At 41.7% G+C, this 23,313-nt stretch overlaps 1 protein-coding gene across 1 annotated transcript in view; it reads right to left on the reverse strand.

Annotated features, from left to right (window-relative positions):
- Positions 1-7,675: 7,675 nt before the first annotated feature.
- Positions 7,676-23,313, reverse strand: part of KCNMB4 (potassium calcium-activated channel subfamily M regulatory beta subunit 4) — a 62,624-nt gene continuing 46,986 nt past the window's right edge. The window contains exon 3 of the mRNA XM_008155558.3: positions 7,676-8,198. Within this exon, the coding sequence (XP_008153780.1) occupies positions 8,030-8,198 (169 nt within the window). The 3' untranslated portion in view covers positions 7,676-8,029. The remainder of the gene's footprint in view (positions 8,199-23,313) is intronic.

Here is a 23,313-nt window from a genome sequence, read left to right on the forward strand (position 1 = left end):
GTCTGGCCAATTGGGACTGGGCGAGACAGGCCAGACACAGCCCTGGAGCTCTCTCGCAGTCCCTCCCCAGCCCGAGCGTGCACCAGTGGGGCCCCTTGGCCTGGCCTGCACCCTCTCGCAATCTGGGACCCCCTTGGGGGATGTCAGAGAGCCGGTTTAGGCCCAATCCCAGCAGGCCAGGCTGAGGGACCCCACTGATGCATTGATCCGTGCACCGGGCCTCTAGTTGAAATATAATTGTCAAGACATATTGTTGGCTTTCTCAGGATGGCACAAGCAGCATTAACTACCTCAGTCTGACCTAGGAACCACTAAAGAAAGCATAGCACAGATGTGAGTCTAGAACATGTAACCACATGATGAAATTGTATTTAGGTTTAGTATCAAAGGGAAGTACAGATGGCTATTTTTTTTTAATCCTCACCCAAGGATTTTTTAAAAATTGATTTTAGAGAGAGAGGAAGGGAAAGAAAGAGAGAAAGAAACATCGATGTGAGATAGAAACATCATTGGTTGCCTTCCCTACAAGCCCTGACCAGAGGTTGAACCCTCAACCTTTTTGGTGTACGGGACTATGCTCCATCCAACTGAGCCACTGATCAGGTCCAGTTGGCTATTTTATTTATGACCCTGAGGTCCTGAACAAATCTACATCCTCATCCATTGTGTTTCTTAACTAGGAAGACAGGAATACAAGCACCGGTATAGTTATAATGGATCTTCTTTTAATTAGGCTTTGAATTTCTGGTTTTAGTCCTTTATCTACTATTTTTAGAAGTTAATGGGCAAGCTTTAATAGGGTTTGAATGTGTCAACATGAACCTTGATATATTCAGCCCTAAAAATTCACCAGTTTAGGTAGAATTTCCAGCTATAAGAAGTCTCATACACCATAGAGATCTTTAATTTGGGTTTTAGTTAGATACAAGCATACTAGTAAGTTAGTTTCCAAATTAGTTTTAGCCTGAGTTTGAATAGGGAAGTGCTTGGGGTTCTCAAGAAAGAGTTTTTCAGAGGAGCATTGAATCTTGCAGACCCTTGTACACAATAGATCCCTCCCAATTAAGTTAGCAGGTGTAGTGTCTCAAAGGGTGAAAGAATGTTCCTTGGTTAAAGTCCAAGGATGAAAGTTACGAGCTGGGACATGAAAAGTGCTTCAGGATTAGTAGAACTGCCCACCACAGACCCTGAGGGAAAGGTGATAGAATAGTGCCACATTTTAAGGTTGGTATTGTAGTGCCCACTATCCAAAAACCTTTGCAAAGCTGTCATTTAATTGTTATTTCTTTTTAAAATATATTTTTAAAAATATTTTTTTATTGATTTCAGAGAGGAAGAGAGAGGAGAGATAGAAACATCAATGATGAGAGAGAATCATTGATTGGCTGCCTCCTGCAGGCCCCCTACTGGGGATCGGGCCCACAACCCAGAAATCAAACCATAATCTCTGGTTTATAGCTGGACACTAAATTAACTTAGCCACACTGGGTGGGTTGTCATTAAGTATTTAAAGAAATTTCAACTTGTGAATTTAAGAGTAAATGGCTAAGTGGGGACTTGGTTCCCCCTCAGAGCAACTTTATTGTCCACTTACTGGTTTTTTTCCCCCCTTTAGTTTGTGAACTAGCACAATTGTTTTCCAGCATCTTATCTGCTAACAACATCTACATGCATCTTTATCAAGCAGTTTCCCTCCTTTGTTGCTTCTAACAGTTTTATTGTAAGGGCATTAGTTTAATTCTTGCATCTCTAGGGCTCTTTCAAAAGTTTCCCAGAGGCGTTAAAGATCTGGAAATGTGGCTATTTCCAATTTTAGTCTTTGTTTGCATGTTAAATCCCCTATTTCCAACTTAAGGTTATTCACAAAAAAGTGAGGAAAGAGCAAGAGTCCCATATGCTTCAGTATCTACTCTTGAAAGTTATCTAAAGTTATTGTAACGTCTACTCCTGAAGTCTCCAGTGACTTCTTTTGGAAGACTTTTCATGCCACTCAAAAAATGCAGACAATTGGCTTCGGTCACTTTTTGTTCTAAGATGCCCATCAAATCAACAATTGTGTTCTTATCAAAAATTTTCCATTGTAATTCTGCTGGACTCCTGCTTCTTATGTATATTCCACTGTTACCATAACCCATGCACTTATTTAAGAGGCAAAATTTCACCAAGAATAATTTATAATTACAGCTAAGCCACTTCCTGATTTCTGACTTTCAGAAATTATATGAGAAAATACATGTTTGCTGTTTTAAGTTGCTAAACTTGGGGGTAATCTATTTATATAAAAGCCCAGCAACCAGAAAAACAGAACGACTGGAACTGGAATGACCAGTCACTATGACGTGCACTGCGGTGGCCACCCAGCCCAATCATGGCCCCGATTGCCCCCCCCTCAACCTCCCACATCCCTTCCCCGCCCTGCCAGCCTGGCCCAATTGGCCCCCATCAGGGCAGACCAGCCAGACCCCACCCATGCATGAATTCATGCACTGAGCCTCTAGTTTGATAATAATAGAGTGACTTTCTCACTATTCACTTGTTTAAACAGTAGCCTATGATATTTAAATATAAAAACATTAGCCTATCTTTAGTATAAATTTTCATTTTCAGGCCCAAATTACAATATGTATTTGTTCATTCATTAATTTAGAGTTTTTCCAGGGTTAACTATGCTTTGGATATATGATAAAGGGTTTAGATGCACACGGAAAGCACTTAATAAGAGATGGTTGGGGTTATTATTATTATATTTTGTTATGTACAAAAAGATCCACAAGCCTGAGCCAGTTTGGCTCAGTGGATAAAACATCAGCCTGAGGTCCCAGGTTCGATTCCAGTCAAGTGCATGTACCTGGATTACAGGCTCAATCCCCAGCCCTGGTTGAGAAACCAATCGATGTGTCTCTCTCAGATTAATCTTTCTCTTTCTCTGTCTCTCTCCCTCCCTTTTACTTTCTCTAAAAAAATTGATGGAAAAATATCCTCAGGTGAGGATTAAACAACAACAAAAATCAAAAAGATATGTTTGTTTTAAATATGTTTTTTATTGATTTTAGAGATAGAGGACGGGAAAGGGAGAAAGAGAGAGAAACATTGATGAGAGAGAGAGAAACATGCATTGGCTGCCTCAAGCCCAAAACCCAGGCATGTGCCCTGAGTAGGAATTGAACCAGCAAACTTTTGGTGCATGGGACAATGCTCAACCAACTGAGCCACACTGGCCAGGGCAAGATATGTTTCTTGTCTCATAAGGTGGGGAGGAAGAAAGAATCAGTGGGTTAACAACCATAAAACAAATGATAAAATCTTACAACGTATGCTAAATTCTTAAGATAATAGAGGTATGTACAAATTGCTATGAGAGCACAAAGGAAGAAATGATTAATTTAGCAGGTAGAATGGAGGGAAGAACTCCTGCCTTGAAGGTAAGGTAAACTTTCACAAGATAAGAAAGGATATAGGAAAGAACACATACAGAGAACATAATGGATCTGGGAACATTCATTCATTCATTTATCCATTCAATAAATATTTAGCTCCTTAGTGTCTGGCACTGTGCCAGTGGTGAAAAAATGTTTCACCAACACCGTTCTACCTTCATAGATCATATCATCTAATAGGAGAGATAAATAGATGTATTTGAGAGATAAATAGATGTATTTATGGACAAGTAAACAAACAAATATAGAAATATAAGCAACAATAGGTACAACAAATGAAGAAAGTAAGGTAAAGAAGAAAATGACAGGAGAAATCTACTTACATAGGATGGTTTGGAAAGGCTTCAGAGTATTTAAGCTCAGACCTAATGGATGAGAAAAAATAGACCTGCATACATGGTGAGAAGAGAGGTCCATGCCACGGACAGGACCACACATGCCCAGGCCCTTAGAAAAGTAGTGTATGATATGCGATGGGAATGTTGAGCTATTCCCAAAAGATTGTCAAATTGTTTTATATATTTCAGTCATTCTTCAGAAGAACAAACTGTCTGAGCCAGGTAAATGGTTCCCCATCCATGCTGTCTGATAATACTTTGTCCCATTATTTATCCTGTCACCACATTGTCTGCTCATCACTAAGCTTGAGACAGAGACTAAGAGTGCATCAGAGCTATGCAATATGCAACCAGAGAATGGAATAGGTGAGGACAGAGCCGAGATCTAGGAGTCATCAGCTAAGCCCATTCAGACAGAGACAATGTAAAGAATATCCCTAACATAAAACAAATCTAAACTATGTGGCTTTGGTATTGTAGCTGTGCAGCCAGCGGTGAGGAAACAGATATCGCAGGATGAAAAATTTAGAGACCCTTGTTATGCTTGGCTAACCATTAGGTACACTGTCACTAGCCACAACTCAGAGGGCAGGCCTGTAGCACTGGGGAAAGTAGGTAGAAGAAAAACAGTTATGACGTGCATTAGCTGCTCTTTGCTGTTTTTTTTGTTAAAGGGCTATGAAAAATTGTTGAGGTGAGACAGCTAATTTACAATGTGTCCTGCAACTCAACTGCTTCTGTCCTCCGAACAGCAGATTATTATTCAGTCTTTCTCTAGAGTCTCCATTAAGTAATATTGCGAGACAATGGGAGCCAGCTCAGCAGAAAAGATAAGAGAAAGGGTGTTGCATTCCCACTTAAATGTATTGCTGCAGAAGGTTCAAGGTGGCTGCCGTTAAATTGAGGGATGGGGGTATGAGCCAAGCACAGACTAAAAGTAAGATGCTGCTGGTTTAAGAACTATAAGCATAGCCCTTTGGCTGTGGTTACTTTTATATGAACTGAAAGCAACTAGAGCAGAAGCCTGATTTTGATGAAATTTTATCACCAATGTTGTGGGCACCCCTCAGATCGACCCCCTAACCCCAAATTTGGTTTGGATGCTGAGACCAATAACCACACAGACACACCAAGAGGGTATGAAAAGGTTTATTATTCACATAATGAGTCTTTCTGGGGAGAGCAGGGCAAGTTCCCAGGCAGATCCAAAATTGGCTTGACTGGCTTGGCTCTTGTGTTCATAGGGTGTGAAGCTCGGGGGAGGGTTCCAGCGTTCAGGCCAGACTTTGTGTGATTTGAACTTCCCACCTGGGCCAAAGAAGAAGACACCCCAGCTTGCTAATCAGTTTGCCCGGGTGAGATTAGCGGGAAAGGAGAGGGACACGAAGAGGCTTGAAAGCTATCAGCAAACATCAAAAATGGAGTTGGCCTCTTTCTCGCAGCCAAATGAACTATAATCCTGGCCTATACAAGCCTATGTTTGTTCAAGTCCTAAGGAAATCTACCTAGGTCTACAAATCTGCACCAGCAGGCAGGGGCCTGCAAAGCTGTGCTGCTCCCCCGCTCCAGGATTCAGATGTATCTCTAAGTCTGATGAGCAAGCATTTCTTAGAAGTCTAACTATAGGCCACAGAGAACAATGGACAAGAGAGTTTCTCCCAGACAGCAGACTCAAGGTTTAACCAAGGACCTTTTCTCTTACCCTGGCAAAGGATCTCCTTTAGCCCTGCTCAGCTTTTCATCATGGCCTACAGACCATTGATGGCTATACATCATTCTTTCCCTTTCGTCTGGCATTCATTCTCCACTTTTTCCTTTTAATAACAGAACCTTTTCCCTGGAGTTTTAGTAGGACAGATGTCCATCCAGCTGGACATATCTCAGCCTTCCTTGAAGCAAGGAAGTAATAGCTATGTAGTAAGTGATTATGGACTGAGCAGAAGTGATGGCTAAAACTTCCTTTAAAGGAAATAGCTTGCTCCCAACTTCCTCTTTTGATAGGCCGCACAGTGAAAGTGCTTCTTTGAGCCAGCTTTGACCATTACCCTTGGCAATGAGGATGAATCCTGGGTCCCTTGATTACCTTGAGCCCTACTCCTTCTCAACTACCTCTGGATATTATGTGAGGAAGAAATAAACTGTCTTATGTGAACAATCATATTTTGGGGTCTTAAACCCTTTTCTCACACACAAAAAGATAACATATCTTTTCTCACTTATACAAAAGAGAAATTAAAAAATTAAGAAGTTAAGCTTACCTTTTATGATCTTTAAAATGCCCTCTCTTTATTCCTTCAGGTTTTATCTTTAATGACAAGTATAAGAAGTCTCAAATTTAACTGGTTGTAAGCAAGACCCTAAAACTACATGTGACCTCATGAATTCAGTGTGCTTCTCCTCTTTTCCAAAACTCAACCTATGGAATACAGTTATGTGTACTCTTTGGGCCTAAATATAGGCGTTTAGTTAATATGAGTGAGTACCAAACTGATAGATGAAAACTCAGATTGATATATATCAATTTCCCCCTTTTCCAACACTTAACGTATATCCATGTGCTATTTTTGTCTACTCTCTGTAATCAATTAATCATAGATTATTGTATTAAGAAAATGAATAAAGTAGACTTCATCTCCCACAAAGTGATGCAAAGATGATCATTTTCTGAGTCCCATTTTTGTGTGACTGCTTCAGCATGGTCTGCTGCGTTGCTAAGACAACAGGGATGCTGCCACAGAAAACTGGGATTGAAGTCAAGGCACTGGAGCTGCCTCGAAGGATGTCACAAATAGTGCGTTCAAGGCCTTTTTCACAGAGCAACCTGTGACACTTGAATTAGGAAAAAATTACCAGACTCAGCCAGCACCCTTCCACTGAAGACTATGGCTCTCTCAATTACTTGCATTCTAAAATTAAGAAAACTGTGGTATGTGGACTAAAAGTCAGGAAAGCATCATTCCACTAACATGCATCTTTCTTAGAACCCTGAGCAAATAGTTGAGGGGAGCTTGTCCTTAACCTCTAATTGGCCTTTATTTTACTAGAAGCATGTCCAAAGAGTATTAGAAGCAAAAAAAAAAAAAATTATATTGTCAGGTGTTCCTCCACTAAAAATGTGACATTTCATCTAAACAAAGGTTTGGTTCTACCTGGTACATAAATAGGGTAGGTTTGATATTCACTGAGACCTGGGATTGACATTTGGAATTTGAATTTATTAACAGATTCAAAGCCGTCTGGTCTCCTCAATGAACTTTTGATAAAGGCACAGAAAGCTCAGCCGTGATGTTGAGCTGGGCTGCATCTCCAGGTGTGTCCAAGCAAACTCAACATCAGCAATATTCTTGTTTTAATACTGGTAACATCAAGGCAAGGACAAAGAAAATCAAAACAAAATGTTTGGATGGGTCTTGAGTAATTTTTCTGACTTAAAAAAAAAATGAAAACAGCATTTGGCTAAGCTGAAAGGTGTCCTTCATATCATGTACATTCTATTGCACAAGGACAAAATCCATCCAAAATAAACACGAGCAAGATGAATAGAGGAGTGCAGTGCTCTAAGAGCTAGTACAGGCCTTGTTCAGAATCATGTTCCTCTCTTTTAAAAAATCTGATGAAAAGTAATGGATAGGCAAAGGCAGGTGTTAGAGGATATGTTTTTCCAATCTTTGAGCGTCCCTGGTTGAAGAGTCATGGAAGTGACTGGAGACTGAGTTAACAGAGCAGTATTCCTTTTTCAAGCAAAAGCCCAATGGTACTCTTTAATAATGGAAACGGAATTATATGGTGAAGTCAAGATTTGTGCAGGAATCCTCATCTCCAAGTCAAAGTTTAGTCTAGCAGAAGAACTCTTTTTTTGAACTCGGGTGTTTTAAGGATAAAAAAGAAAATAGAAAAGAACACAGACCACTCTAGTTTAATATTTTTAAATACCATAAATCATAATAATTTGTATACTACACTGTACAATTATACACTGTGACTTTCAAAAAAATTAACATTTTATCAGATTTTCTGAAATTTACTCCATACAGCTAAGAGCTTGACCCTTTAGCCATGGCTACAACACATAGAATATTATCTATGAGGTTCTAAGTCTTCCAGTTGTGCCTGTTGCTGCTGCCATTGAGGGAGGAGCCTCTCTGAGACCTCTCACAGCCCCTTCCATCTCCTGCGCCGGAAACAGGCTCTGCAGGTAGATGTGTGCCAATGGGTGCAGCTTCTGTGCTTTGCTTTCCACACGTCTACTCCCCGCTAAGAGAACTTGCGCTTCTTCAAGGCTTCGGCCTTGACGGCCAGGCTCTTGGCACAGATGGTCAGGACCACGATGAGAACGCCCACCACAAATGTCACCAGGGGCCAGAGGAAGCAATGCAGGAGGACAATCTCATCATGTGTGCGATGCAGGAGCACGTCGTCTGGTCTGCAAGACAGTGGAAAAGAGGAAAGGAAGTGTGGTCAGCCGCCTTGGCATGGCATTGAAAACTCTTTACAACCCGGAGCCCAGCTTTCTGGCTCAAAGGGAGTAAGCACCATTGAAAGTGAAGACTTGGGGGTTCCAAGATGGCTGCGGAACAGGTAGAAGCTACACTCACCTCCTCCCAGTGCCACACCGGCTTTACAGTTAAATTATAGCGCAATCAACCTGAAAAACCAACGGAAAGACAGCTGAATAGAAGTATTATAACCAAGGATTTACAGAAGAAGCCACATAGAGACTGGTAAGAAGGGTGGAGATGCAGAGAGGTCTGGCCCCTGCACCCACAGGGGGCTAAGAAGCCAGAAGGATATCTCGGCTGCAAAAAGTCCCTCCTGAGAAATGTGGGGTCTCAACCCCAGGATGGGATCCCCAACCCAGAGGACCAGAGCCCAGAAGAGGAGTCTGCGTAGCACCTGGCAGTGGAAATCAGCTGAGACTCTGTCTACCTGGAAGAGGAAGCAGTCTGCTAGAAACCCAGGTGTTCTCTTAAAGGGCCAATGCACAGGATTTTGCTCTTGGACATTCACATGGGGCTCCGGTAGAGAGAAGGTGACGCAGGTCATATGGGAGTCATAAAAAGAAGATTGGGGTGTGTCCCCAAGGAGAGAACTGGAGGATTACCCACTGAGGTCCCTGGGCTGAGTACCTATCCCACACTGCCCTTAGGTGCCATCTTCCCAGGGTCGAGTACTCCTATTCTTACACCAGTTTGGGGAGTGCACTAATCCAGGCAACACCACCCTGCCCAGCTCAAGTCCTATAGAAAGGTCTGTTGGCTGCACATAACGGGGACCTTTGATGTGGTCTTTTCCTGGAGAAGCACTAGGTGGCCCTTCAGACAGTCACTGAGCTGTGTGGCTTTAAAACAGGGGCCAGTCTTCCCCCCCTCACCAGCAGGCTTGGCCAGCACCACCCCCAATGAGAGACTGTTTTGATCTGTCCTCCCAAGAATCAGTTGCCTAACCCTGCTGAGCCCAGTTCCGAGGGGGAAGGGAGTGCCGCTCAGAGCTGGGACCTTTGGAATGTGTCTTCCTTGGAGGCTTTTGTTGTGGACTCTGACAGGCCCGAGGTTGTGTGGTTACGGAGCAGGTAAGAAGTGGCATGCTTGCCCTCCTCCTGCAGGCTCAGCTAGCACCACCCCAAATGCGAGACTCTTTTCATCTGTCCTCCTGAGTCCTGGTGGCTCTGCCCAACTGAGCTTGCTCCTGCGAAGGGCTAGCTGGCCGCACCCAACCTGAACCTGCCAGGTGCCCCTCCTGGGGGAGCTAGGTTGGAGACTCTGGCAGAAACTGAGTGGTATGGCTTTGGAGTAGGGGCCACTTTCCCCCCTGATTGAGCTGCCCCCAAAAAGGAGACCTACTAGGCCCATCTTCCTGACCCAGGTCGCCCCACCCTACCAAGTTCGTGCCTTGTGTTAGGATCTGTGGGTCATGTCCAGTCTAGGCCCACTCTATCGTTTTTCTTCAGAAGGCTCTGAAGGAGGCAACCTCAGGGGGTGGCAGAGTAGCTGACAGGTGGAGGTGGACCTCAGGGAGCCTTGGAATTTTTTATAGATCTGCCCCTGGCTCAGAGCTGGAGGAAGCTGACCTTTGTACACAGCTTTGCCCCTTCCACATACATCCAGGCACAGTAGACATAGCCACAAATAGTGAATAACATAGTAGCTCCAGAAAGGTAGCCCAAGGCCAGTAACACATTATGTCTGACATCGACCTACACTGGAACTTTACCCAAGTGGACCCAGAACCAACACAACCAATGGCTTCACCACCCTGACTTCAGATTAGTGGCACATCCAAAGGGGGATTCCGGCAGGCATCAGATCCTGCTGGGAATAACTTCTCCTTGGGGCGCAGCCCCTGCAGAGAGACTCATACACAGCGATCGAGGTCTAACCTTATAGTCAGCCAGCATGAGAGTTAACTCCACCCATGAATGATCCAATAGCATTCGAGACTCAACTACAACTGGAGGGCACACATAACCCATACAAGAGACATTCCTGGTGATGAGGAATATTGCACCACTGAGCCCCACAAGACACCTACATCATAAAGTCATCATAACAAGTTTGTGAGTCATAACACAGCTACCTAATACACAAAGAAAAACACAAAAGAAAGACAAATGGGGAGACAACGAAATATGCCCCAAATGAAAGTACAAGAGAAATCCCCAGAAAAACAATGAAATGAAATAGAAGCAACCAAATGCAGAGTTTAAAACAATGGTTATAAAGATGCTCAAGGACCTTAGGGGAAGAATGGAGGATCTCAGTGAGAACTTAAACAAATAGATAGTAAGCATTAAAAAGGATATAGAAACCATGAAAAAGAACTAGTCAGAAATGAGGAATACAATATTTGAAATGAATAATACACTAGAAGGAATCAACAGCAGGTTAGAAGAAGCAGAGGACTGAATCAGTAATCTAGAGGACAAGATAATAGAAAACATCCAAGCAGAGCAACAAAAGGAAAAATATTTTTTTAAAAAATAAAGGAAGTCTCAGGGACCTCTGTGACAACATCAAGGATAACAACATCCGCATCATTTGGGTACCAGAAGGACAAGAGTCAAGAATCTGTTTGAAGAATAATGGCTGAAAACTTCCCTAACCTGGTGAAGGAAAAAGACACACAAAGGGGAAGGTTGTGGGGAGAAGGGAAAATTGGGTAAAGGGGATGAAATATATGGTAATAGAAAGAAACTTGACTTTGGGTGATGAGCACACAATATTGTATTATACAAATATCAAATTATAAGACTGCACATCTGAAATTTATATAATGTTATTAACCAATATTATCTCAATAAAGTTAATAAGAAAAATTATTAAAAAAAAAAAATTATCTTTGATTTTGTCTTGCCAAACAAGATTTCTTCCATCCCACAGAGCCTGTTCTATTGGCTAATAGGGAGAGAAAATGGTGACCTATTTTTTTAATGGGCTAAAATATTTCTTTCTTTCTCTCTCTCTTTCATCCTCACCTGAGAATATTTTTCCATTGATTTTTAAAGAGAGGGAAAGAGAGAGGGAAAGACAGAGAGAAATATCAATGTGAGAGAAACACATCAATTGATTGCCTCCTGCACATGCCCCGACCAGGGCCTGGGCTGGGGAGGAGTCTGCAACCAAGGTTCGTGCCCTGGACTGGAATCGAACCTGGAACCCTTTGATTGCACAGGTCGACCCTCCATCCACTGAGCCAAACCACCTAGGGCTAGAAAATTTCTTAAACTAATCCAGTTCATGGAAAAGTCTTACAGCACTATAATTACTAGTATCAATCACATAATGGTAACTGTACCAATCAAGAGACAAGATAATCTACTTCAAAGTACTTTCTCCAAGAGATCCTATAGAGAACAGAAATCCTTCTAGATTTATTATCACAAGTTCTTCTCGCTTATCTGAGCAGAGAATTTTCCTTTTCATGTAGGCTGCTAGGAAGTTAAAATTTTGGCCCATCTCTAGCAAGACTCTATGGCTTATTTGTGCCAACCAGACCCCTAATGCATTGTCTTCTTTTCTTCATATTTCTGATTCATTTTATCTTGCTAAATTCTATCAACCTTTAGATCATTCATTAAACCCTTCTTAGAATACACATGTTAATTATGTACATTTATTGTATATCAAGTATACAATAAACCTTGGAAACTTTTTTAGTTGTCAAGCTTTACCCATGTTTTTGTGAGAAATTATATATGATGTCATTATAAGAATTTGCACTTATGTATTTTGATAAAATCTAATTTTAAAGTCTACAAATGCTTCATCATTATCACAATCATAAAATAATTCTGCAAGCATAATATCAGTCCATATGGCAGGCCTCAGTTATAGCAACATAGCCAAATGACATAATTGTTCCACTTATTTATGCATTCATTGGTTGATTTTGGGGGGTTGAACCCACAACCTTGGCATATCAGGATGATGCTCTAACCAAATGAGCTACCTGGCCAGGGCTTCTCCAAACCTTTTTAATAGGTGCCATCTATTTCTGCTCTAAATCTTGTTTATTATTTATAACTTTTAAAAGTAACCTGAAATAAATAACAATAAAAACAAAAGACTTAAGTATAATACAATCCTTAAATTGACAGTAAAGAGCAAGTACAATTAGGATGGGGAAAAAATAGAAATCCCAGGCTTAGAAAAGCTCCTGCCTTATGCTTAAGTGGAACTTTCTTCTGAATGTCCCAGCGCCAAGGAAAAAAAGGAGAGATGACACAGTTGTCATTCTATTTAAGAGAGAGAGAGAGAGAGAGAGAGAGAGAGAGAGAGAGAGAGAGAGAGAGAGGTGAATTTCTCAAGAAGACACTTTTTTCCTAGGGATACACTCAATAAATTAGACTGTGTGCATTTTTACATAAAATAATCTGTATAACACATTCAAAAAGCCCTTAATAGCAGTTTTACAAAGCTGGCTAGTGAAATCATTCGAGGAGTTTCTACAATATTGCTTCCAAGCTCTCAGATCTCCTGAATCAGACTGAGGTTTTAAACAGCTTCCCAGGTGATGCGAATAATTACTCACATCTGGGAATAACTGACTGAAGGCTTTTTAAATACCAAAAATGGTTTTTGAAAATAACTGAAGAGCAACCGTTCCAGACTGAAATAACTGAGGAGCATTCTATGTTACTGGTTGAAAGGAGTCTTCTGTCAGCTTAATTCCTGTCATGGAAGTGACATAATGATATTTTATAACAAAAACCAAAGATCCCTGACATGTATTCATTCCTGCATAACTCTGCTTGGAACTGGGTTTCAGAAAGCCTTTGAAAGTTTTCTATAAAAGTCTCAAATGTATAAAGGAATTTCAATCAAAATGCCACAGGTGAGAGCTGACTATGTCATAGAAAATTTTCAGGTAGGAATTGCTAATCATTGATACCTAATCTAGAAAACCTTGATGTGGGTATTATGAAATGTTTTTATTTTTAGCAAGACTTTTGTTATGGGCTTTCTAAAAGGTGACTGGATTAGCTTTGGGCGGGTTGCTCAGTTGGTTGGAGTGTCGCCCCAAAACCAAAAGCTTGTAGGTTCAATTCCTGGTCAGGGCACATACCTAAGGCCACATACCTATGGGTGCATAGGGAGGCAACCAATTGATGTTCTCTCTCACATCAGTGTTTCTCTCTCTCCCTCCCTCTCTCTCTAAAAGTCAATAAAAAAATATCCTTGGGTGAGGATTAAAATGCAACTCAGGAAAATATCTGACCTGCATAATGATTTTTAAAAATCTATTTTTCTACCAAAAGATGTTGAAGATTGGTTGATAATAACATTAGTTTGGTTTTGGCGTAATTGAGCCATCCTTATTGACAGCAGTTAGCCAATGTGTTTAGCTGCTGCTTGAAGCAGTGGTAAGACCTTGCCAAGAGAAGAGGAAGGTATGCTTGTCTGCAGGTGACCACAGGAAGGCACGTGAACAGCTAGTCTGGAAGCTGGGTCAAGTTCTGTGATAAATTACAGTACAAACACAGGGACGAGAACAGAGATCCTTTGCAGTATTTTGTATGGTGATTTGCTGTCATGAGCCCAGTTTTGCCCACTCCAGGCCAGCAATGACGCTCTGATAAGGGCTTTTAAAAACTCGGGAAGTATTTTATCAAGATCATGGCTTTCCTCTACAGATGCCTCCTATCTCTAGGTGAAAGGCTGATTATGGATCTATAAATGTTATACATATCCTTACATTTTCTTAACTAGTTTCTCCAGTTAGGTGAACTCAGAGTGTAGTAATGTTTAATTGTATAAGAGTTCTTCCTCACACTTGCCTGTTCTTCATGGAGGAAATGAAGCCCCAAGCCTGCCATTTCTGGAGAGAAAAATTTGCATTCAACGTTGGCAGGATAGATAGCAAACCTGCAAACCAGGAGGATGCTTATGACTTTTTTGCCTTAAAAAAAAAAAGCAAATCAATGACTCTATTTTATGCTAGAGTCAGCTTGATATAAAAAAAATGTTTTTTTTTTTAATTATAAATCTTTTGCTGATCTTCCACTGGAAAAAAAAAATGGAAAGAGAACCTAGATATTCTTACATTACCTCCCTTTCCTCTTCCACCCACCTCTGCAGGCTGCTTGGGAAGAGTCCCTGTGTCAGTGACTGTGAACGCCGGGGAGCATGACTTCCTGTCCACTGAGTGCATCAAAGACGTGAAGGATTTCGAAAAGTAGACAGCAATTTTGATTCAGCAATTTCTGTGACCTTTTCTTAAGAAAGTATTACTGTTCTTCAGAGTAATTGGGTTCGTGGTGTCTCTGAATCACCAGGTAATTTACTGCAAGTAGGGCTATAAGTGTTTTCTGGCCAAAATGCTTCAATTTAAGATTTAAGCAGAAATATACTGGAAAAATACATTCTTCTATTTGAGACACAGATTATTCTCATAGTAGTTCTCACTTTGTTTACTTATTTTATAGTTCCATTTTTTCAGTGAAAATTCAATACTATTTGAAATTAGTGTGGGAAGGATGGATTATTTGATAAACTATGTTGGAATAATAGTGGTCATTTGGAGAAAAAAGCATTGGCTCCCCATCTCATTCCTCCCACACAAAAAAAGGAAGGAAGGAAGGAAGGAAGAGAAGGAAGGAAGGAAGGAAGGAAGGAAGGAAGGAAGGGAGGGAGGGAGGGAGGGAGGGAGGGAGGGAGGGAGGGAGGGAGGGAGGGAGGGAGGAAAGGAAGTCCAGATGGCTCAAAAACTTAATTTTAAAAAAAATCAAAACAACCATGAATGCTCTAAAACACCTAAATTCTTAAAAATAACCTTAAAATGAGAAAAGAAAACTCTTTCTAATGTTGTTTTTTTAAAATAAATATGTCCCAAATATTGTATTGGACTTACTTTTACTAAAATATTACTCATTTTTTTAAATCAAAAATAAAAATGTAACAAAACCTTGTATTTTGATTTGCTAAATTTGGCAACCCCAATTCCTTTTTCTGTTGTCTATCAGTTTGTTTGTTTGTTTTGCTTAATCCTTTCATCTTTTTCACCCAGCCTGGCAACTTCCATCCCCTCTGACAGTTGTCAGTCTGTTCTCTATGAGTTTGTTTCTATTTTGTTTGTTAGTTTATTTTGTTCATTAGATTTCACATATGAGTCAAATCAGATGGTATTTGTCCATCAGTAGATGAGTGGATAAAAAAAGCTGTGGTACATTTATACAATGGAATACTACTTGACTGTAAAAAAGAAGGAAATCTTTCCCTGAGCGACAGCATGGATGGACCTGGAGAGCATTATGATACATCAAATAATCAACTCTAATTTCTAAGTAAGACATGAAATGCAGAAACTATAAGAAAAGATGATCTAATTATAGTCATGTAAAACTTTTCATAGAACCCAAAAAACTACACAAAGACACATACGCAAAAATAAAAACAAATAGCTAATATTTATATGAAAAGATGATCAATTCCATTCATTTATGAAAGAAAATCAAATTAAAAAGAAGATAAATTTTTTTACTATCAAATTGGTAAAAATTAAGAATAATAATACACAGCTCTGGGGTATATGTGAGGAAATAAAATTTTTATGTAAGTTAGGTGTGATTTTTTTTGAATGGTTATTTGTTAGTTTCTATTAAAATTTTAATTTAAAAAATTTTGTTGTTGTTAATTCTTACCTAAGGATATTTTTTCCATTGATTTTTAGAGAGTAGAATGGAGGGAGAGTGGAGGGGCGGGGGAGAGAAAGAGAGAAACATCGATGTGAGAGAGGCTCATCGATTGGTTGCCTCTCACATGCAGCCCAACCAGGGGCTCAAGCCTGCAACCCAGGTATGTGCCCTTGACCATCAAACTTGAGAGAGATCCTCCAGTGCTTGGGGTGACGCTCTAACTACCGAGACACACTGGCAGGGCTTTATTAAAATTTTTAGATGTGAAGGGGAGAACCAAGATGGTGGCATAGGTAAACACCTGTACTTGCTGCCTCCCACAACCACATCAAAATTATAACTAAAATACAGAACAACTATCATTCAGAACCGCAGGAGTGGAAGTACTACAACTAGAGAGGTAAAGAAGAAAGCACAGCCGAAACCGGTTTGGCTCAGTGGATAGAGCGTCCGCCTGCGGACTGAAGGGTCCTGGGTTCGATTCCGGTCAAGGGCATGTACCTTGGTTGCAGGCACATCCCCAGTGGGGGGTGTGCAGGAGGCAGCTGATCGATGTTTCTCTATCATCGATGTTTCTAACTGTCTATCCCTCTCTCTTCCTCTCTGTAAAAAATCAATAAAATATATTTAAAAAAAAAACGACACTTGGTTGATTTAAAAAAAAAAAAAAGAAGAAAGCACACTGAGACTGGTAGGAGGTACAGAGGTGAGGAACGGCCTGGGCTGGCACCCGGGTATGCCGCTTTTTTAATCGGGAGGGAGATCGCCTCTGCAGAGGCCACCCGGAAGGAGCAAGGAGTTCCAGCCCCACACCAGAACCCCAGCCCAGGGTCCCAGAGCTGGGGAAAGAAGTCTCTATGGGCCTTAAGAACTACGGGCTGTAAAAACCAGTGCGGATTGGGGCTGAGTGACACACAGGCTGCTGGAGACCCAGCTGCTCCTCTTAAAAAGCCGGCACCACAAACTGAATTTACAAGCTCCCACTTCCTCTGAGCTCCAGTGCCAGGCAAGGCTCTGGGGGACCCAGACACATACGGGAAGAAACTGGACTGTCTGGCATTGGGGCAGGACCACTGGGGCAGCTTTCTTCCAGACAGAGGTGCTCGAAGTGGTCATTGTTTTCATGCTGGGACCTCCCAGTGCAGGGCTGATTGGCAGCCATTTCTGTTTGCTCCACTCTGGTGATTCCCTGAGACCCCGCCCCATCCAATTTACAACCCCACCCAATCTGTGCGCAGCGGCTTTTGCATATGAATGGCCTGTCCTTTCACAGCCTAAAACCTGTCAAACAGCTGCAGAGAGCCCCAAAGCTATCAATAAAAGGCCCAAGGCTGGCACCAGCACCAGCCTGCCTTGCTTCACAGCTGGGCCTTTCATGAACACTTCCAAACCCGATACAAAGAAGAGGAATCGGCAGATCTCTCTGTAGCTCCTGCTGGGTGGCCCCAGGCAGTGGCTGACTTTGCACCTCCCTGGAGACCCAAGAACCAGTTTACACAGTGGTCAGTGTGAGACCATACCAGATTACAACTCTTCACATCCACAAGTGACACACTCAGGGGCAGACTCAGTAAGCACCAAAGCCCCACTGAAGCAAGCCCTGCCCCATAAGGGTGTCTCCTACACAGGAGCTCTCCCACTGTAGTTGCAGCTGGTCCCCACAGCCAATTGGCCTGGAGGTCAATTCCTCCCACTGACACCAACAGCAATCAAGGCTCAACTACAACAAGACTGTGCACACAGCCCACAAAGGGGTGCACCAAGAGTGTCCATCTCAGGTGATTGGGGAGGCACTGGGCCCTATAGGACACCTACTACACAAGGCCACTCTCAACTCAAGGAGACTTAGCAACTACCCAATACATAGAAACAAACACAGGGAAGCAGCCAAAATTTGGAGACAAAGAAACATGTCACAAATGAAAGAAATGGAAGAAAGCAAACTACTGGATATAGAGTTCAAAACCACAGTTATAAGGTTACTCAAGAATCTTCTAGCCGAAACCGGTTTGGCTCAGTGGATAGAGCGTCGGCCTGCGGACTCAAGGGTCCCAGGTTCGATTCCGGTCAAGGGCATGTACCTTGGTTGCGGGCACATCCCCAGTGGGGGATGTGCAAGAGGCAGCTGATCGATGTTTCTGACTCTCTATCCCTCACCCTTCCTCTCTGTAAAAAATCAATAAAATATATTAAAAAAAAAAAAAAGAATCTTCTAGAAACCTCCGAGGAACTTAGTGAGACCTTCAAGGATCTTAGTGAGAATGCCAAAAAAAGGAAAAGGACCAGTCAGAAATTAAGCATACAGACTGAAATAAAGAGTAATATACAGGGATTCAACAGTGACTACAGGATCCCAAGAATGAAGTAAATTATGTGAAATATGAGGAAGCAGAAAACACCCAACCAGAAAAGCAAAAAGAAAAAAGAATCCAAAAATATGAAGATAGTGTAAGGAGCCTCTGGGACAACTTCAAGTGTACCAACATCCAAATTATGGGGGTGACAGAAGGATAAGAGAGAGAGCAAGATATTGAAAACCTATTTGAAGAAATAATTACAGAAAACTTCCCCTACCTGGTGAAAGAAATAGACTTACAAGTCCAGGAAGCACAAAGAACCCCAAACAAGAGGAATCCAAAGAGGACCACACCAAGACACATCATAATTAAAATGCCAAGGGCAAAAGACAAAGAGAGAATCTTAAAAGCAGCAAGAGAAAAACAGTTAGTTACCTACAAGGGAGTACCCATACAACAGTCATCCAGCTGATTTCTCAACAGAAACTTTGCAGGCCAGAAGAGAGTGGCAAGAAATATTGAAAGTAATGATTAGCAAGAACCTACAACCAAGTTTACTCTACCCAGCAAAGCTATCATTTAGAATTGAAGGTCAGATAAAGAGCTTCACAGACAAGAAAAAGCTAAAGGAGTTCATCACCACCAAACCATTATTATATGAAATGCTGAAGGGTATTCTTTAAGAAGAGGAAGAAGAAGAAAAAGGTAAAGATAAAATTATGAACAACAAATACATATCTATCAACAACTGAATCTAAAAATCAAATGAATAAAAAAATCTGATAAACAGAATAAACTGGTGAATATAATAGAATCAGGGGCATGGAAATGGAACAAACTGACAATTCTCAGTAGGAAAGGGAGTGTGGCAGAGGGGGGTGTGTGCGGGAAGAGATTAGACAAAGACCTTATATGCATGTATGCATTATCTATGAACACAGACAATAGGGTGGCGAGGGCCTGGGGTGGGGTGGGAACCGGGTGGAAGGGACCTATGGGAGGAAAAAAGAGGGACATCTGTACTAATCTCAACAATAAACTTTAAAAACAAAATTTTTTTAGATGTGAACATTTGACTCAGCAACTATACTTCCATGAATTTACTCTTCATCTATATTCACATTTTTTAAAGTAAAGGTAATGGCAGATTTTTTTTCTCTGCAAGGTTTTAAAAAATTATAATAGGCCCTAGCTGGTTTGCCTCAGTAGATAGAGCATCAGCCTGCAGTCTGAAGGGTCCCAGGTTCAATTCCAGTGAAGGGCACATGCCCTGGTTGCGAGCTTGATCCCCAGTAAAGGGTGTGCAGGAGGCAGCTGATTGATTCTCTCTCACCATTGATGTTTCTATCTCTCTCCCTCTCCCTTCTGCTCTGAAATCAATAAAAATATACTTTAAAAAATTATAATAGGAGCATACATTAGGACATTATCTTTCCTTCATAATTTGAAACTCTCTATTCGCTATAGCAGTCATTTTTCTACTTGAAAACTTTACCTCTACATCTTGTTTTCATTTTTTGTTATCCTGCCAATTTATGTAGATGGATTACTGTTCGAGCTGCTATGAATATATTTATTTCAAAACATTCTTCACATAGTAAATAGCAGAAATCTATTGTCCCGTAGTCTTTGTTATGGTCAAACTGTATAAGTCCATGTTATGGTCAAACTGTTTAACTGAATGTTCTCTTTATCACATGAGTTTTCCAAGAAACCTTCACCAAACTAAACAAAGGAAAGAGAAGAGCCACCTACAGAAAAGACGAGGCTGGACTGGGAGTTCTTCAAAAAGATGAGGTTTTAAAGGACCAAAGATGAAGCAAAAATGACTGAACCCATAAGAACACTGTCAGGAAGACAAAGCCCAGAATAAGTGGAGCTGATGAAAAATACTGCAGGCAATGAAAAGGGTATTAAAGCTGAGTTTACAGGAAGAATCAAAACAAAAATGGACATGCTCCCTCCTTAGGACAAATGAGTACCATATTTTCCAGCATATAAGACGACTTTTTAACCCAGGAAAATCTTCTACACGCCCATTCGTCTTATACGCCAGAAAATACGGTACCAGTGTTAACAGCGAGAACCTAGAACTACCCTTCTCTCATTTTTCTCGTCTTCTCCATGGAGGAAAATCATACTCAGATCAGAACGGATGGGCCAACCCAAGGCAACTGAAATCAAGGACAGGCAAGAAGACATAAGAGCAGACACTTCTAAGAGATTTCATCTCTGCTGGCTCCCGGAAAACTCCCAGGTAAGGGGATCCCTAATTCCCAAATAGGAATTCTTTTCTACCTTTCCTTTCTCATCAAAGTGGCAAAAACACTGCCTTTTTAAATGTTCAGCTCATTGTTGGTGCTTTCTCAATACAGTGAGGCCCCAGATGGAGACTTGCAGGTCCAATGAGGAGCTGTGGCCTCAGAAAGGGGGCAGGGCTTCATAAGAGAGAGTGTAGGGTTCAGACTCTCCACTGCCTTTCTAGCTCCCAGAGCTTGCCTGCATCCCTTGCCATGGCCCCTGGCATCACTGCCACTTTTCCTTTTCACCATCACATTTCCTACCATTCCTCTGATCTCCTACCTCCCCCTTATAAAGCCTACCCAGATAACCCACCCGAAACCTTCCATCTCAGGATCCTTAATCACAACTGCCAAGTCCCTTTTAAGCACATCCAGTACCATCAGGTAACAAGGTAACTAAACGTAAATCCATGGGGATTATTAGGATGTGGACTATCATTTAGATAACCACACTACCATACTCAGTTCTAGACTATAATCCATTCCTACTAACACAAGTTTTCTACTCCATTCCCCGATTAGTCACTCAGAATTTAATCATCAACAGATGCTCTAAAAAAAAAACACAAAACAACAACAAAAAACCACATCAGAGAATAAACTCTTTGTATTATCCCAACCTGAGTTATAAAAAGTATTTATTATTTTCATTTCCCCCCATTTGTCCATTTATGACAAAGGCATCCTATCTAATAAAAGAGTAATATGCAAATTGACCATCACTCCAACACACAAGATGGCTGCCCCCATGTGGTCAAAGATGGCTGCCCCCATGTGGACATAAGATGGCCACCACAAGATGGCCAGCAGGGGAGGGCAGTTAGGGGTGACCAGGTCGGCAGAGGAGGGAAGTTGGGGGCGACCGGGCCTGCAGGGGAGAGCAGTTGGGGGGAACCCAGGCCTGCCGGGGAGAGCAGTTGGGGGGGGACCAGGCCTGCAGGGAAGGGCAGTTAGGGGTGACCAGGTTTGCAGGAGAGGGCAGTTAGGAGTGACCAGGCCTGCAGGGGAGGGCAGTTAGGGGCAAACAGGCTGGCAGGCAGAAGCGGTTAGGGGCAATCAGGAAGGCAGGCAGGCGAGCAGTTGGGAGCCAGCAGTCCTGGATTGTGAGAGGGATGTCCCAGATTGGAGAGGGTGCAGGCTGGGCTGAGGGACACAAACCCCTGTGCACGAATTTTGTGCACCGGGCCTCTAGTTTACATATAAAACACACCGGCCCCCCAAATACTATAAAGCACTTCTCTTCCCACTGGCTTCCTACATGTGCCTTCACCTAGTAAGAACCCCACTACCTGCTGCTCCTAAGCACATCATTAAGGGAACTTCACACATTTTAACACCATTCTCCATGCTAATCCTCCCTAAGGAATTGCCTCTTTGTTTGCTATGGGATTTCCTTTGTGTCTTAGCAATACATCTTTGCTATTTCCTTTTCAACTTTATTTTTATCAAGTGTGTCCAAAGATACTTGATTCTTTTTTACTTGGATCTGTCATGATGCAATATGTCACTAGTGAAAGGGTTAAAGAGAATAAAATGGGGCAGAGAAAAACTTACTGTGCTTAGCAGATATCTTGAAGCCTTGAGCACAGCATAACTCAGATAACCAGAAGACACCTGGCATGGGAGGAACCAAGGATGGACCAGACCCTTAGGTCAGCAGAGCAGCTTGCAGCCAGCAAAAATTAATAAAAACCTATTTCTCCCTGCCTTTCTCAGTCTCAGCCACCTGCACCCAGGTGGTCGGAATAAAATCTTTTTGATACATCATGGCCTCATGTCATAGGTGCGTGATCCCGGCCCACTCCGAACCTTTCAACTAGTAATTCTCCACATTAATTTTAACCACAATCTTATGCCCAATTATGAACTTTTTCTCTATTAACTATCCTTAAATCTTTTTTTAAAAAAATTCTAAACTAAAAATTGAGGTAGAATTTTCACACAAGGAAATTCAAAGTGAGTAGTGGGAGCAGATCTTTGTGTCATTTTCATACTTCTATTTTATTTAAAAAAAACAGTTTTACAATTCCTATCAAACCTGAAATCTTCCATACATTTATTCTTCTCATAAAAATCAATACTGCGTTATTAAATCAGATTTTAGTCAGAAATGAGGTCATTCAAGGGTGGGCCATTGTTCCCAAGAGAAGTTTCTCAGAACCCATGTCCCATCAATAGAGAGTAAAGCTTACACCTGGAGAAATTGCCTCAGGAAATGGAAATGTTGACTTACGATGTTAATGCTTGAAATACCCTTCTTTTTTTCAATTCCTTTTTAGAGGAATTAATTCTTGAACATCAAAAAGTGCTTGCTACCCTGGCTGGTGTGGCTCAGCTGGTTGGGTATCCTCCCATGTACCAAAAGGTTTCCTGTTTGATTTCCAGTCAAGGCACATGTCCAGGTTTCAGGTTAAGTCCTGGGTCGGGGGCGTGCAGGAGGAGTGATAGTCCACTCTCACATCGATGTTTCTCCCTCTCCCTCTGCCTATCGCTCTCCTTCTCCCTTCCTCTCTCTCTAGAAATCTTTCTTTAAGGTGCTTGTTGTGATGCAGCATTTCTGAGGATATAGTGATACAAAAGGGATTCCCAGAAAAGCCAGGGGCTGGAGGAACTAAAAACAACAGTACTAGCTAAACCAGGACATCCCAGCATCCTCACTGGTTAAGACAAAAACAACAAGACCCTGTATCCACTTTGTGAAGCAAAGCACCAAAGTGGAAAGAGTTCTCCTTATAGAAAAGGCTGCAAACACTGAAAGGATAATCCCCGAGCCAAATTATCATGTGCCTTTTTCTCAAAATCTTCAAA

The sequence above is a fragment of the Eptesicus fuscus genome, chromosome 7 (assembly GCF_027574615.1).
Source record: "Eptesicus fuscus isolate TK198812 chromosome 7, DD_ASM_mEF_20220401, whole genome shotgun sequence".
NCBI lineage: Eukaryota > Metazoa > Chordata > Mammalia > Chiroptera > Vespertilionidae > Eptesicus > Eptesicus fuscus.